Raw genomic sequence first — 12,261 nt, 5'->3', positions numbered from 1 at the left:
CTCAGCCCAGCAGGTCGCTCCACGTACCGCGGATTTCCTCATGCCTGCTCGTGGTTTAGGCACCGGTTTGGAAGATTTTGTTTCAATCATTTCTCCTGCTCCAGCACCCAGAGGTTTTGCTCTCTGGGCTTGCAGGGCGAGCTGGTAGGCGACCTCAAATGCCTGTCCCAACGTGAGGATGATCTCGTACGTCAGGTTCTTGGAGAGAACACAGAGAACACAAAGCTGTCAGATCACCCTGTACACAGTCCCCCTTGTGCTCAGAAGCTGCTATGGGATCACAGACCTTCCCATCAGCAGGTCACATCCTGCTGTGTCTCTGGCAAAGCCACTGAGCTCCAGATGTGGGGGAGCTGGGACCACGACGTCTCCCCCAGGGTCTCCTGCCCACCTCTAAAGCCCCACCAGTACTGCAGTTCAGCAGCATAAAGAAAAATAGCCCAAAAGTCTTGTGCAGTTTTGATTCTGCCCAAGTATAAAAGCAAATCACACTTCTACCTTCTCTGAGTTGTTAAATCAGCCCATTATGCTGAACATAATTGAAAGCATGTTAGGGGTTTGTGCATGGCACATTCCCCAGGAGGGAAAGCTCCTGCCCTGCTTTATTCAGCACTGGAGACGGCAGTAATGAAACCAGACAAATATTCTCTTTGTCCACAGAGGTCCGAAGGACAGGCATTTGGAACCAAGACTATGGTAAAAATGGGTGAAAGAACCCTGGAAAGGAGCAGTCTGTAAGTAGCCAATAAAGCTGAGGGATGAAACAAATGGGCTGTGAAGGACCAGGAGATGTGACATGACAATGCACTCACCACATCCACAGTGCTGAAGACATGGCAGTAGTGATGGCTGGTCTGCAGGTCCTTGGTGATATAGGCAAAAGTGCAGAGATCCTCAGGGTCCTGGGCAGCACAGGAGATGTTCCGGATCTCGTGCTCAGCAATGACATTCTGCCAGGGTCAACCACAAGCACCCGTCACCCTTGTGGGGATGGCAAATACACCCTGCAAACAGTGGCTGTGGAGGGTGTCCTGGGGACAGGGAAGGGGGGGTCTCCCAGCCAGACCAGTCCCAGCTCCTTCCCATGGCAGGAATAAATGGCAGCGTGGTCCACAAGCAGCCAGTCTGCCAAGCCTTTGGCACTCAGGTGATCATCACCACCTTGGTATTCTCCCCCAGCCCCAGAAGCTCCCCAGGACTAGCTGTGGCTTTTGGAGGCACAAAAAATGACCTGCAGCCCCCAGGAAGGTGGGATTGCAGGCTGTGTCCCTCTAGACACCAACTTTGAGGCATCTGCAGCTCACCTTGTTGGAGGCATCGATGAACTTCACCCCTTTGTATGTGATAGACAGGATTATGGTTGGGATCTTCTTCATGTGCTCCGTGGATTTCTTCAAAAATGAGAATATTCAAGTGACCAACTGTGAATGGATGCTCCCTCTTTACCCCCACCCCAGAGAAACCCCCAGGCCTGTACAGGAAGCTTTGGGGATCTGGGACCAGGAGGAGGAAAGTTAGCTCCTGGTGGAAGCAGAGGGGAAGAGACAAGGACCTGAAGAGAACCCAGCCACCACTTCCCCAGTGAAAACACCCACACTCCCAGACACTCTGGGTACTGGGAACAATGCTGGGAAGGGGCAGTTCACCAGAAACAGTGGCACTGCCTGTTTGGTGGACAGGGTTTGGGGAACCACTGAAGTCCCCCCTCCCCAGCCCACATCATCCCCCACAGGCTGCAAGTGAAGCCCCCAGCCCCAGGATCTCCCTACCCTCATCTTGGCACAGGCGTCCTGGGTAGACTCGGTCCCTCGGAGGTCTTTGATCAACATGGAGCCCAAGTACTGTGTGAAGGAGGGAGAGATGTTAAATCCTGCCACTCCCAAGGCAATGACAATGCCCTGAGAGCCCAGAGCTCCTCATCCTCACCACCCCACAAACCAAAAGCCACTTACGTTGGCCTCGTACCCGCAGGACTCGAAGATGAGCTTCTCGGGCTGGTGCTGCCAGTTTTGAACAGGGGCATAGGGGGCTGCCAGGCTGGGGGGGCGCAGGGTGAGCCTGGACTCCCGACGGTCCTCCTGCAGGGCAACAAGCATGGATGTGAAGCCAAAATGCGTTGGATCATCTCTCAGGGGGGCACTTTGAGCTGAGGGAATTGAGGTTGGCAATGGCCAAATCCCCCCAGGAGCTGGGTGGAGGCAGCATGTGGGGTTAAGGTGCCAGTGCTGGTGGAAGTGTGAGCCATCCATTTTTGAGGTGAAACTGAGGCATAAAGAAGCTGCTGACTTGAATGTCTGAGGGAAGCTGAGCCTGACCAGCTCCCTCCCTGCCTCACCCTCCCTTCTCCCTGGCTCCAGAGATGGGGGAGCCTGTGCAGAGGGCCCCAGGACACACAAAAGCACCCACTAACCTGTGCTTTGTAGCGCTCAGCTCTGGGGTAGGGAGCAAGCTCAGTGCCACGATCGTGCTGCCTCTTGGCAGTGTCCCCGGAGGGCAGCAGGAGATCAGCAGATCTGCCCGTGCAGGAGTCGTTCTGGCTCAGGGGAGAGGACGTCTGGGACATCAAATCCTGGCACTGGAAGGAGCAAACGCCACAAAGGGTCCCAGTCAGCTTGGGCTGTGCTGTGCCTCCATCACTCCCTCCACATTGCCCAACACAGGGTGCATTGAATGGACTAACGGGGTCAGCTCCTGCTCTGGGGGCTCCTGCCTCAGTGCCAATCCCACCCTTTACCTTCTGCATGAGACACCTGATTTGTTCCAGGATGGTGATGGTTTCAGCCATGCACTCAGCCCTTTGTGCCCAGCATGCCCCAGGATGGTTTCAGCCATTTACTCAACCCTTTGTGCCCAGCATGCTCCAGGATGGTTTCAGCCATGCACTCAGCCCTTTGTGCCCAGCATGCTCCAGGATGGTTTCAGCCATGTACTCAGCCCCTTGTGCCCAGTGTGCCTCTGCCTCTGAGAGCTTATCCCAGGAGGGCAGGGACACGCTGGGCTGGGGGCAAGGTGACTCCAGAGGGCTGGGCTCCCCCAAAGCACTAAGCTGAGCACCCGAGGGTGATGATGATCAGCCACCCCAGCCGAGGAGCGCCAGGAGCCGCCGCCAGAGCGCGCCCGGGGCCCGCAGGCACGGCCAGAGCCTCGGCACAGCTGCGGCCGCATTAGTCCCATTCAAAGCACTCGCTTGATTTGCCATTGACGTCCGCCCGCCCCCCGCGCCGCAGCCAGCGCTGGAGCTCACCAGCTGCAGAGCCAGGAAATGCTGCAAATGGCCCATTCTCCCTCCCCGGGCAGCATCTCAATCAGCTGAGCCGCACCGGAGCAGCCTCTCCCTGTCCCAGCCCTGCTGCTGCCCACGGTGCAGATCCTTCCTTGGCTGCTGGTCCCTCCCGGGCTCCTGCTGCCTGGCACAGGGCAGTGGGTCTGTACTGGGCACCCTCCCAGTGCAGCACCAGTGTGAGCTCTCTCTGCTCTCACACTTGAACCCAGCTCCTAAAGAATCCCCGTGTCAGCAAACACAGCATCCCAGCTCGCTTCAGCTGAGGCTGTTTGGGTTGGAAAGGCTTGGGAATCCAAGAGGGCAGAGCTCTGCAGCAGGGCAAGGACCAGATGTTCAGGTTGGGTAAACTCTAATCACTCCAATTCCTGCTCCAGGAAGCTGATTAGCAATCTCTGGGAGGAGGCAGCACGACATGCTACCCCATTCCTGAGCTCAGGGTCGCTCTGAGCCCTGCAGCTTCTGCCAAACTCGGCTCTCAAAAGCCAGTTTTCAGGAAGAACAGGGAATGTGATGCTTCCCTCCCAGCCAAACCCCGTAACAAGGGCCTGACAGCCAAATGCTGCCACTCCTGCAGCAAAAATCAACATCCACACATCCTGTTGAGTGTTATTTGGCAGTGAGAGCAGGAGCTCTCAGCAGCCCAGCCAGGCCAGGGAGAGGGCTCTGGATCCCAAGAGTGCAATCAAACACCAAGTCCCAGCTGCAGCCCCTCTCCAGCTGGGCTGGGTCACTGCTGCCTGCTGAAAGCTCCCACATCTCTGACCAGGAAACAAGGGCAACAAAGTGGGCTCAGAGCTCCCTTCTGTGCAGGGCAGAGGTGGGAGTGGCACCCTGCACCCCTTCAGGGCAGACACCTGATCCCAAGGGGCAGCCTGACCTTTCCCATGGGGTCAGCATCCAGAGGCTGACCTGCAAGGGCTGGAATTATCTCGCCCCACTCACTGCAAGGTTGCCCCTGCACATGTATTTGCTGCCTGGGTGGCTGGAGAGGATGAGGTGAGCAGCTGTATGGACACCACTGGCCATGGCAAGACTTCTCCCAGCACTGACACATGAAGCAGGCAGGGAGCCACGAGCAGGGACTCACTCTCAGCTGTGAGAACCGTGGTGGTTTGGCTGGTGGCTCCTCGTAGGGTCTGTCTGCCAGCGAGGCAATGATCCTCTTCCGATGGCCCAGCAGGTTCACTTTCAGCACCTGCAGGGAGAGATCAGGGTCACCACGGGCACAGAACTACTCTGAGAGACTTGGAGCAAGTGCCATCCCCAGGGAACAGGGCAGGAGCTTGCTGGCCTGGCAGGAGTGGGGCCACACTCACGTTCACTATCTCCAGCTCCCAGAGGTTTTTCACAGTGTCGATAGAGCTGTAGCCACTCGAGAGGAAGGACTGGATGTAATCCTGCAGCCCCAGGGAGTCGAGCCATGCAGGAACTGATGGCTGGCTATTCCCATCACAGCCCAGGGGTTTCAACTGTGAAAGCACAAGCAAGGTGTTAAAAGCTGCAGGAGCTGGGATCCCAAGGGATATGGGGTCAATGAAAATCAGTTTACAGGCCATCACTATGTCCACTAGCCAGTACCAAAAGCACTGTACAAACAAAGAATGTGCTTGGGATCAAGACTGGCAGGAGGAGCAGTCCCAGCATGGAGCTACCACCATCCACACAGCCTGGAAGAGCAGTATACTCCTCCTCCTCCTCCTCCCTGCTATTCCCCAGACCCTTCCCTCAGCCCTGGAGATGCAGGGTCTGGCTGTTGTTTCCCCTGTGCTCACAGCCGTGCCTGGCAGTGCCCATCCTGGTGTGCTGACCTTGGGGAGGGAGCGAGCAGCCTGGAGCAGCTTCCGGCGGTGCTGCGGGTCCCCGATCCCGATATCCCGAAGGTCCTGGTCCTCCATGACATTACAGCCCTGTGGGGACAGCAGGGAGTGACGTGGGAGCAGGGGACAGCAGGAGCCACACAGCTGTGTGAATGGACATCACACAGTTAGGGCACCCTCCTGACTTGAGCTCCAGCACGTCCCGGCAGCAGGAGGAGGAGGAGGAGGAGGAGGAGGAGGAGGATAAGGAAGGCTTCCAAGGCTGGGAGCTCTGCCCCATGTACCGACCTTGGGCACACAGAGGGGCAGAGCACGGGGTGCTGCCCTCCCCTCCCTGCTCTGGGAGCTGCTTCCAGCCCTTAGCCCCGGGGCATGGCTTACAGCCACCTCCCGTGGGATTCGACACACAGAGGCTTTGAACATCCTGTGACAGCACCCAGGCAAACCCCAGCCCCCTCCATGCCCAAGCAGGAGCTCTGGGTTCTGCTCAACCTCCCCACACCGTGCTGAAAACCCATTTTCTGCTCCCTTCCCCCTGCAGAGCAGAAGCACACAGACTCCATCCCTCTTTAAAAGCCTCTGTCACAATCTGCCCTCCTACCTGGGCAGAGCTCAGCAGGACACGTCTCCCACGCCTGGCAGAGCCATGCTGCTGTGTGACTGAGGGTTTCAGCTCCAGCCCAGACCCCCTCCCTGGCCCTGCCTCCCTCTGCTCCCCAGAGAGTCCCAGCAGGTGTGTGCCGACAGCGCTTCCCTGCTCCACATTTTGGTTTTATAAGAGAAACCCAATTAAGGCCGGCCTCAGGGAAGGTGAGGGCAGGTGAGATTGCCAGGCACCCTCCATAAAGGGCAGCAAGGGTTTCCTGCCCCTTCCCATCCGTGCTTTTGTGGGATTTCAGCACGTGCGCTTTGCTGAGTGCTACCTGCTTTCAATGCAGCTGCCCTAGAGCAGCCTCCTCCCGAGCGTGTCCTTGCTCCTGGCCATGCCAGCAGCTGCTCTGCTCCTCCTGCCATTTCCATGGCAGGTGTGGTGACAGCAGAGCAGCGTGGCACATGGCTCTCCACCCAGGAGCTGCCCTTCCCTCGGCCACAGAGGAATTAACAGCAGAGATAAGAGATGCCCAGAGATCTCTCTGCAGCCCAGCCTGGGCATTTAGCAAACAGCAAATGAGCAGTGGGTGGCAGGAGGCAGAGCCCTCAACACCCCCTGACGGGGCTCCTCTGCCTCCACCTCCCCTGGCAGCTCAGATCCCACACACTTCATTCCTGGAGAGCAGAGCCTGAGCTGACAGCCACGGCACAAAGGCATTTATTTGTCTGAGAGTTGTTTAAACAACAGAAGAGTCAGGGCTAAATGGCTCTGCAGCCAATGGGGAGGGGTTCATTCCGTGTTTTCCCCCAAAGGCCAGTTCACAGACTGTGCCAGTCGGGGCCATTGTGCTGGGAGGAGCTTCTGCCACTGCCCCAGAGCCCCTGTGCACAGCAGACCATGGCCAGACCCCTCTGCCCTGCACCCCAGAGCCTGTGAGCGAGGCCAAGGGACACCAGGGCCTCACCTGATGGAACCACAGCACATGAACTATTCTGTGCACCCCTCAAGTGCACAAAATCAGTGAGTAAGAACAGGCAGGTTGCTGCTGAAAGCTCCAGGCTGCCCATTTGGTGCACGAGCTGCAACTCTTGGACTGGGAACAAACTCCCAGTGATTAACAGGAGGAGCTGCTGCTGCCAGGGCAGTGACCTCTGGCTGGTGGGCAGCAGATCCCACCAGAAAGATGGAAACATCCCCTCCCCTTTCTTGTTCATGAATTTTAAGCCAAAGAGCCACATTTAATGTGCATTCCTGTAACAGCAGGGGATTGTGTGCTCGGCTCTGGGGAGGAGGGAAGGGATTAGTGGGGATTAACTCCCCTGACAGACACCTCACCTGGCAGGATGTGTGTGAGGAATTCATCTCCCAGAGAGAGATGGCTTGGAAAGGGCTTTTTCAAATGGACAAAGAGGGCCAGAGCAAGTGATGGGATTTCTCTCACAGCTTTGGAAAGCAAAGTATTACTGCCCTGTGAGGGGGAGGAACAGGGAGGGACTGAAGAGCCCACAGCATGGCACACCTCAGGTACCTGGAACCTGCAGTCCCCAGTGCCTGGGCCTGCTCTGCTCCCTTGACCTGCCCATCTCGGTGCTGTGTGGCTCCATCCCCCTGCAGAGAGCCAGGATGAAGGTGGGGCAGTGCAGGAAGATGCTGGCAAGGGCAGAGCTCACAGCCAGCCCTGCCCTTGGTGCCACCAGGACAGCAGGAACAGTCAGCAGCCAAATGAGCTGTGACAGTGGCAATGAGTAATTTTCATGTATAAAAACTACACAAACTTGCTGATCCTATTTACACTTTCACTCATGCTCACTTCCCAGTGTTGAGCCCTTTTTGGTACTAATCCCTTTGGCATGGCCACAATCCCACATGAGCAGCACAGAGCTGGTGGCTCTCACTCTCCCACAGGGCACCAGTGCCAGCCCCAAGGCAGGGCAGTAGGTGTCCTCCCACCTTTGGCATCTCAAATTCAAAGAAAATTGCTTGCTCTGTAGCAAGGATAGAAGGTAGTTAAACACTGTGAAGCCTACAGCTTTCCCCTGCACTCCTTATTTTTATGTGTCACATGAAATTCCCTCAGTGGCAGTCTGTATTCTCTGGGTACTTAACAAGGATAGACAAAGCATAGCAGCTCTGAACAAATCATTCCAGCCCCTGGTGCAGGAGAAATGTCCTTCAAACCCATCTGGATTTCAACTCCCATGCAGAACAATAATCTGCCACTAAAAGGGAGAATTAAATACAAAGACACTGGAGATCTTTTAACCTTTGCCAGCCACATAGAGGAGCCAGACTTTAAACGTGCCTGCACTCAACACAGCCTCAGGCAAGAGCCAAGAAGCAGAGCTGCTCTGCAGGGGTTTGACCCAAAGGTTCCCTTTGGTGCTGGCCACAGGGCAGCAGATGCCACCTCCCAGTGCCCCTCTGAGGGCACAGGGCAGCCCCAGCTCCCACCAGCCCCTCCCCAGGTCCTCTGAGGACGGGCTCAGTGAGGAGAGCAAGGCTCCAGGACGTGCTCTGCCATCAGCCCAGTCCTCCAGGAGCCTCCAGCAGCAGCCTCAGAGATGCCAATTACAATCAAAAAGACTTTTTTCTGATTTCATTCCTTGTGACAAGTGCTTTTACCTTGCATGTTCCTCCTGGGTGCCCCAGCTCCGTGGGGCTGAGCAGAGCCAGGGAGGCTCAGGGCTGGCCTGGGCCAGAGCTCTCCCTGTCACCCACATTTTGGGGCAGTGAGGGACACCCAACAGCTCCTCCACCCCAATATCTCACCACGTGCTCTGTCAGGAACCAGCCCCACCTGGGTCAGCCAGGGAAGGTGAAATGCATTACCTGGGGCAGATGAACTCTGGCTGCTCAAAGAGCTGAAGCATCAGCCCAGTCAGACACTTGGAGCTGGGTAGGCTGAGTCCCACCCTGGCTCCCAGCTGGCACAGACTGGCTGCCAGGCAGGCAGAGGGCCCTTCATCCCCCAGCCTGGCCTTCAGCTTCCTCTGAGCCCCCTCCCTGGAGAGGCACCAATAGCCACCACCATGAGGGGATTCCTGACCCCCGTCCCTGCCCTCCACACCAGCCCAAAGGAGGGCAGGGATCTGCCAGTGACCCCTGTCCCCACTGGGAGCCCTGTGGGATGCTGGTGCAGCTGACCTGCCTGCAGAGACACGAGTTCTTGGAAGAAGGGCTGGCTTTGGTCACACCTCAGTGCCTGCACTGTAGTTAAACAGCCTGTGAGGCTCCAGGTTTCTCATTAAAGGAAGAAAAAACAGTCAGAGGTTATCTGGCAGAAGGCAGCGTCCCCTCCTGCTACCGAGGTGACCCCAAAGTGACTGAGCCAAAGGCAGCGCTGCTGAAATCTGCCAGATTCCTCCTCCAGCAGGACACTCTGCAGGCACTTAAATAGCCAATTTTCAGATGCTGCTTCCTCCCCAGAGCCTGGCATCCATCCATGCTCCTGCTCCAGCTAAGGAAGGGCCTGGGGCAGCGAGTGCTCCCTGCAGGACTCTGGCTGGGCTGGCAGCACAGGGACCCGAGGGCAGCGCTGCTGTGAGCACACCCTGCACGGGCAGGGTGGCACCAGGATGGCACCAGGATGGCACCAGGATGGGGCTGCTCCAGAAAGCAACAGATGCAAAACCCAAACACAGCACTCCCAGACTCCAAAGGCTCCTGCAGACACCCCAAGCAGAGAGACAGATGAAAGCTCCCTGTGCATACAAAGTGCACACAAAGCTCATTTTCTTTTTCCCCTCAGTGCATTTGAGACAATTTGCATCTTGTTGAAGATTCTGCTGTCACTGCTATTGCTCTGCTTTTGGCAGAGATGGAGAAAGGTCCAGCTCACAGCTGGGCACACCCAGATCTCAGAGCAGGGGGACCCCATTTGGTCATACAAATCTGTGTTTGTGATCCGTGGAGTTTGGTGCCTTCCCTTAAAGGCATCTGCAGTCTGGGGTACTTGAGTGGAAAGCAGGGGACAGGATCTGTTTGGCCCCAGCTCTTCACAGAGCATCAGCAGGGAAAGGGGCTAATACACAAAACCCTACAATAAATCTGAGATTAGCACACAGCCACTTCATTTTTAATTTTCTTCCCCATGCAGACTGGCAGCGTGACAATGGCAACAGAGGGAATCGGTCATGGTTGTCAAGTTCAGGCAATTTTTATTGAGAGAAAAAAAAAATTAACTGCAACTTTAATGGTTTTTTTTTTTAATGTTTATGGGGCCTGGAGCTACTAATGAATCAAACATAAGTATCCTCTAAATTGCCAGTTCTGGTCCACCCACTTTGCTCCTCAAAATCCACTCCAACCTCTCAGCTTCCCATGGAGTCCATTCCTATTATCCAGGGAGCTTTGGAACAGCTCTGCCATTTCCCAAGATCCTCAAACTTCCTTCAACCCCAGATCCCTGCATGCCTCTGCCTTTACCATTCTCTTGCAGAGACAACCCAAACACCCCTACCATGGTGGACAAAGCACAGTCCTTGGGAACCTCCCAAGGACCAGCCAGAACCCACTGGGGAGATGTCAAACAAAATTCATTTAATTGAATGAAGTGATTCCCACTTGGGGCTTGGCAGAGACCCTGACCCCAGGGTCCAACTCCCCTCTTAGGGGCTCATTTAGTGCTGCACAGTCAGTCTGGGGACACTGGCACATGTTCCTGGGGGCTGACAGCAGTGACCAAATCCAGAAACAGCCACCCAGAGCTTCTGCCCAGCTGAGGAGAGTTTGCTCCAGTTCCAGCCTGACACAGCCCAGGCATGGGCTACACAGAGCTCACCTGACTGCATCCCTGCACCAGGTGTGTTCAGGCCACGTTCTTGCTGTGTTTCAACAAGAGCAGATGCAGTAAAACCCCATCAGGGGTCTCTGGTGGCTCCTCACAGATCATTCCTGGGTGCAAACAGCTACTGGAATGTGTCAGAGCAGCTTTCCCCAAATGGCTACTATAAAATGACAACTTCTATATGAAAATAGAAAAAAGCTCAGGGGCAGACACATTCCCAGAGCATGACCAAAGCCTGGCTGCTGCCCAGGGGACCAGCAGCTGCGTGCCAAGCTGGGCCATTCAGAACTGGATCAGGCAGAGCTGAGTGACTGAGGACACAGGAGATGCCAGTGCTGCAGCAGGACAGGTACCAGGTGAGAATGAGGATTGTGCAGATGTCAGCCCACACCCAAATCCCAGGATATGAAGAGCAAAGGAGACCTGGCTTTGTCAGATGTGGATTGGGGCTGCCCTTGGCCTGGGAAGGCACGAGAGGCACCGAGCTCAGCTCACACCGCAGCCAAGGTGAGCCAACCTGAGCCAAGGCCTCAACTCCACATTTATCCTGGTTTTGCCTGCACACACAGAGAGGAGAAGGGAAGGAAAGGCTGTTCTGTTAGTGAACAACACCACAGGCCAATCTAACATGGCCCTGAATTGCATTGAATCACATTAATGTCAGTACTCTAAATTATTTGCAGACACCCCATTCTTCCACCACCATCATTTTTCTACCACTTCTCCCCAATTATAAAAAAATAAATAAAATCCCCCAGAGGAGCCCAGGGCACTACACACTGAGAACAGATTTCCCTTTCTGACGCTGTCTCATTGAATCAGCATTAGCTGCTTTCCACACACTCCATGGGAATCCAGGCTTGAACAATAAAAAAAAAACCCCATAAAAATAGTTTATGTTCTCTTTTACCTGCTCGTTTGTGAATCAAAATATCTTTGAACTGAATAAGAAGTTCAACTCCAGAACACTGGTACCACTGCCAGAGCACGCGGGGTTTGCCCTTCTCAGATGTCAGCCCAGGGGAAGCTGTGGGGCAGCAGCAAGATCCCACCCTCCAGGGAAGGGAAAAGCTTTTGCAAGCATCTCAAATACATTTATGGGATCTGTGGGATCACAAAACACCGTGTGAGGGAACAGGTAATGGCATTTCCTTCCCACTTCTGTGGAGGAATTCCGCCATCAGTTATTGCAATTCCTTCTCATTACAGTGGCCACGTCCTTCCCCTCTACAGACAGGCAAAGTCCAGCCTGCTGTTTCCCTGGGTTAATCTCTGCTTGCTGCAGGGACCAGGAATGCACTGGGCATCCCAAATCAATTTCCTGTGCATTTTGGACTTCCCAAAAGGGGCATCTGTGGCAGATGCACTGGTGAGCACAGCAGACATGATGGGGCCAAGCTCCAGGAGCAGCAGAATCCCTCTTGGTCCATATTCCTGTGACATTTTTCCTGCTCTCCCAGCTCATTGCCCGCCAAGGACAATTAAGTCCATTTATTGTGCACTTTTCTGGATGACACTTTTCACTCAGTGCTGCAGTTTTGTGATCTGACCTTTCATTCCCCTCCTCTGGTGAGGGATGAGGCAATGAGGCTCCTGGAACTCGGCGCACGCCACGGGGCCGCGTTCCTCCACGTGGGAGGCAGCAGTGCTGCTCCTCCTGGGTGGTGGGCTGGGCACTCCTGGTTCACTGGAGCTGTTCACATTTGGCAGGCAATGCTGCTGAGGGTTTTATCCTACTTGCAGAGCTGGATTTTTGCTAAGTCAAGGACAGCACAGCCACTGC

At 55.4% G+C, this 12,261-nt stretch overlaps 1 protein-coding gene across 6 annotated transcripts in view; it reads right to left on the bottom strand.

Annotated features, from left to right (window-relative positions):
* ANKS1A (ankyrin repeat and sterile alpha motif domain containing 1A) overlaps positions 1 to 12,261 on the bottom strand; it is a 74,543-nt gene that overhangs the window by 6,019 nt on the left and 56,263 nt on the right. For all 6 annotated transcript variants that reach the window (XM_071450401.1, XM_071450402.1, XM_071450405.1 and 3 more), the window contains 9 exons: positions 5,092 to 5,190; positions 4,600 to 4,752; positions 4,371 to 4,478; positions 2,411 to 2,575; positions 1,953 to 2,078; positions 1,770 to 1,841; positions 1,305 to 1,391; positions 813 to 950; positions 28 to 198 (listed from right to left, as the gene is read on the bottom strand). In XM_071450401.1, the coding sequence (XP_071306502.1) occupies positions 28 to 198; positions 813 to 950; positions 1,305 to 1,391; positions 1,770 to 1,841; positions 1,953 to 2,078; positions 2,411 to 2,575; positions 4,371 to 4,478; positions 4,600 to 4,752; positions 5,092 to 5,190 (1,119 nt within the window). The remainder of the gene's footprint in view (positions 1 to 27; positions 199 to 812; positions 951 to 1,304; positions 1,392 to 1,769; positions 1,842 to 1,952; positions 2,079 to 2,410; positions 2,576 to 4,370; positions 4,479 to 4,599; positions 4,753 to 5,091; positions 5,191 to 12,261) is intronic.

This window comes from Agelaius tricolor, unplaced genomic scaffold, assembly GCF_023055355.1.
Source record: "Agelaius tricolor isolate 1412-34295 unplaced genomic scaffold, bAgeTri1.0.p SCAF_30, whole genome shotgun sequence".
NCBI lineage: Eukaryota > Metazoa > Chordata > Aves > Passeriformes > Icteridae > Agelaius > Agelaius tricolor.
Note: the sequence above shows the minus strand (reverse complement) of the source record. Positions and strands in the feature narration are given on the sequence as shown.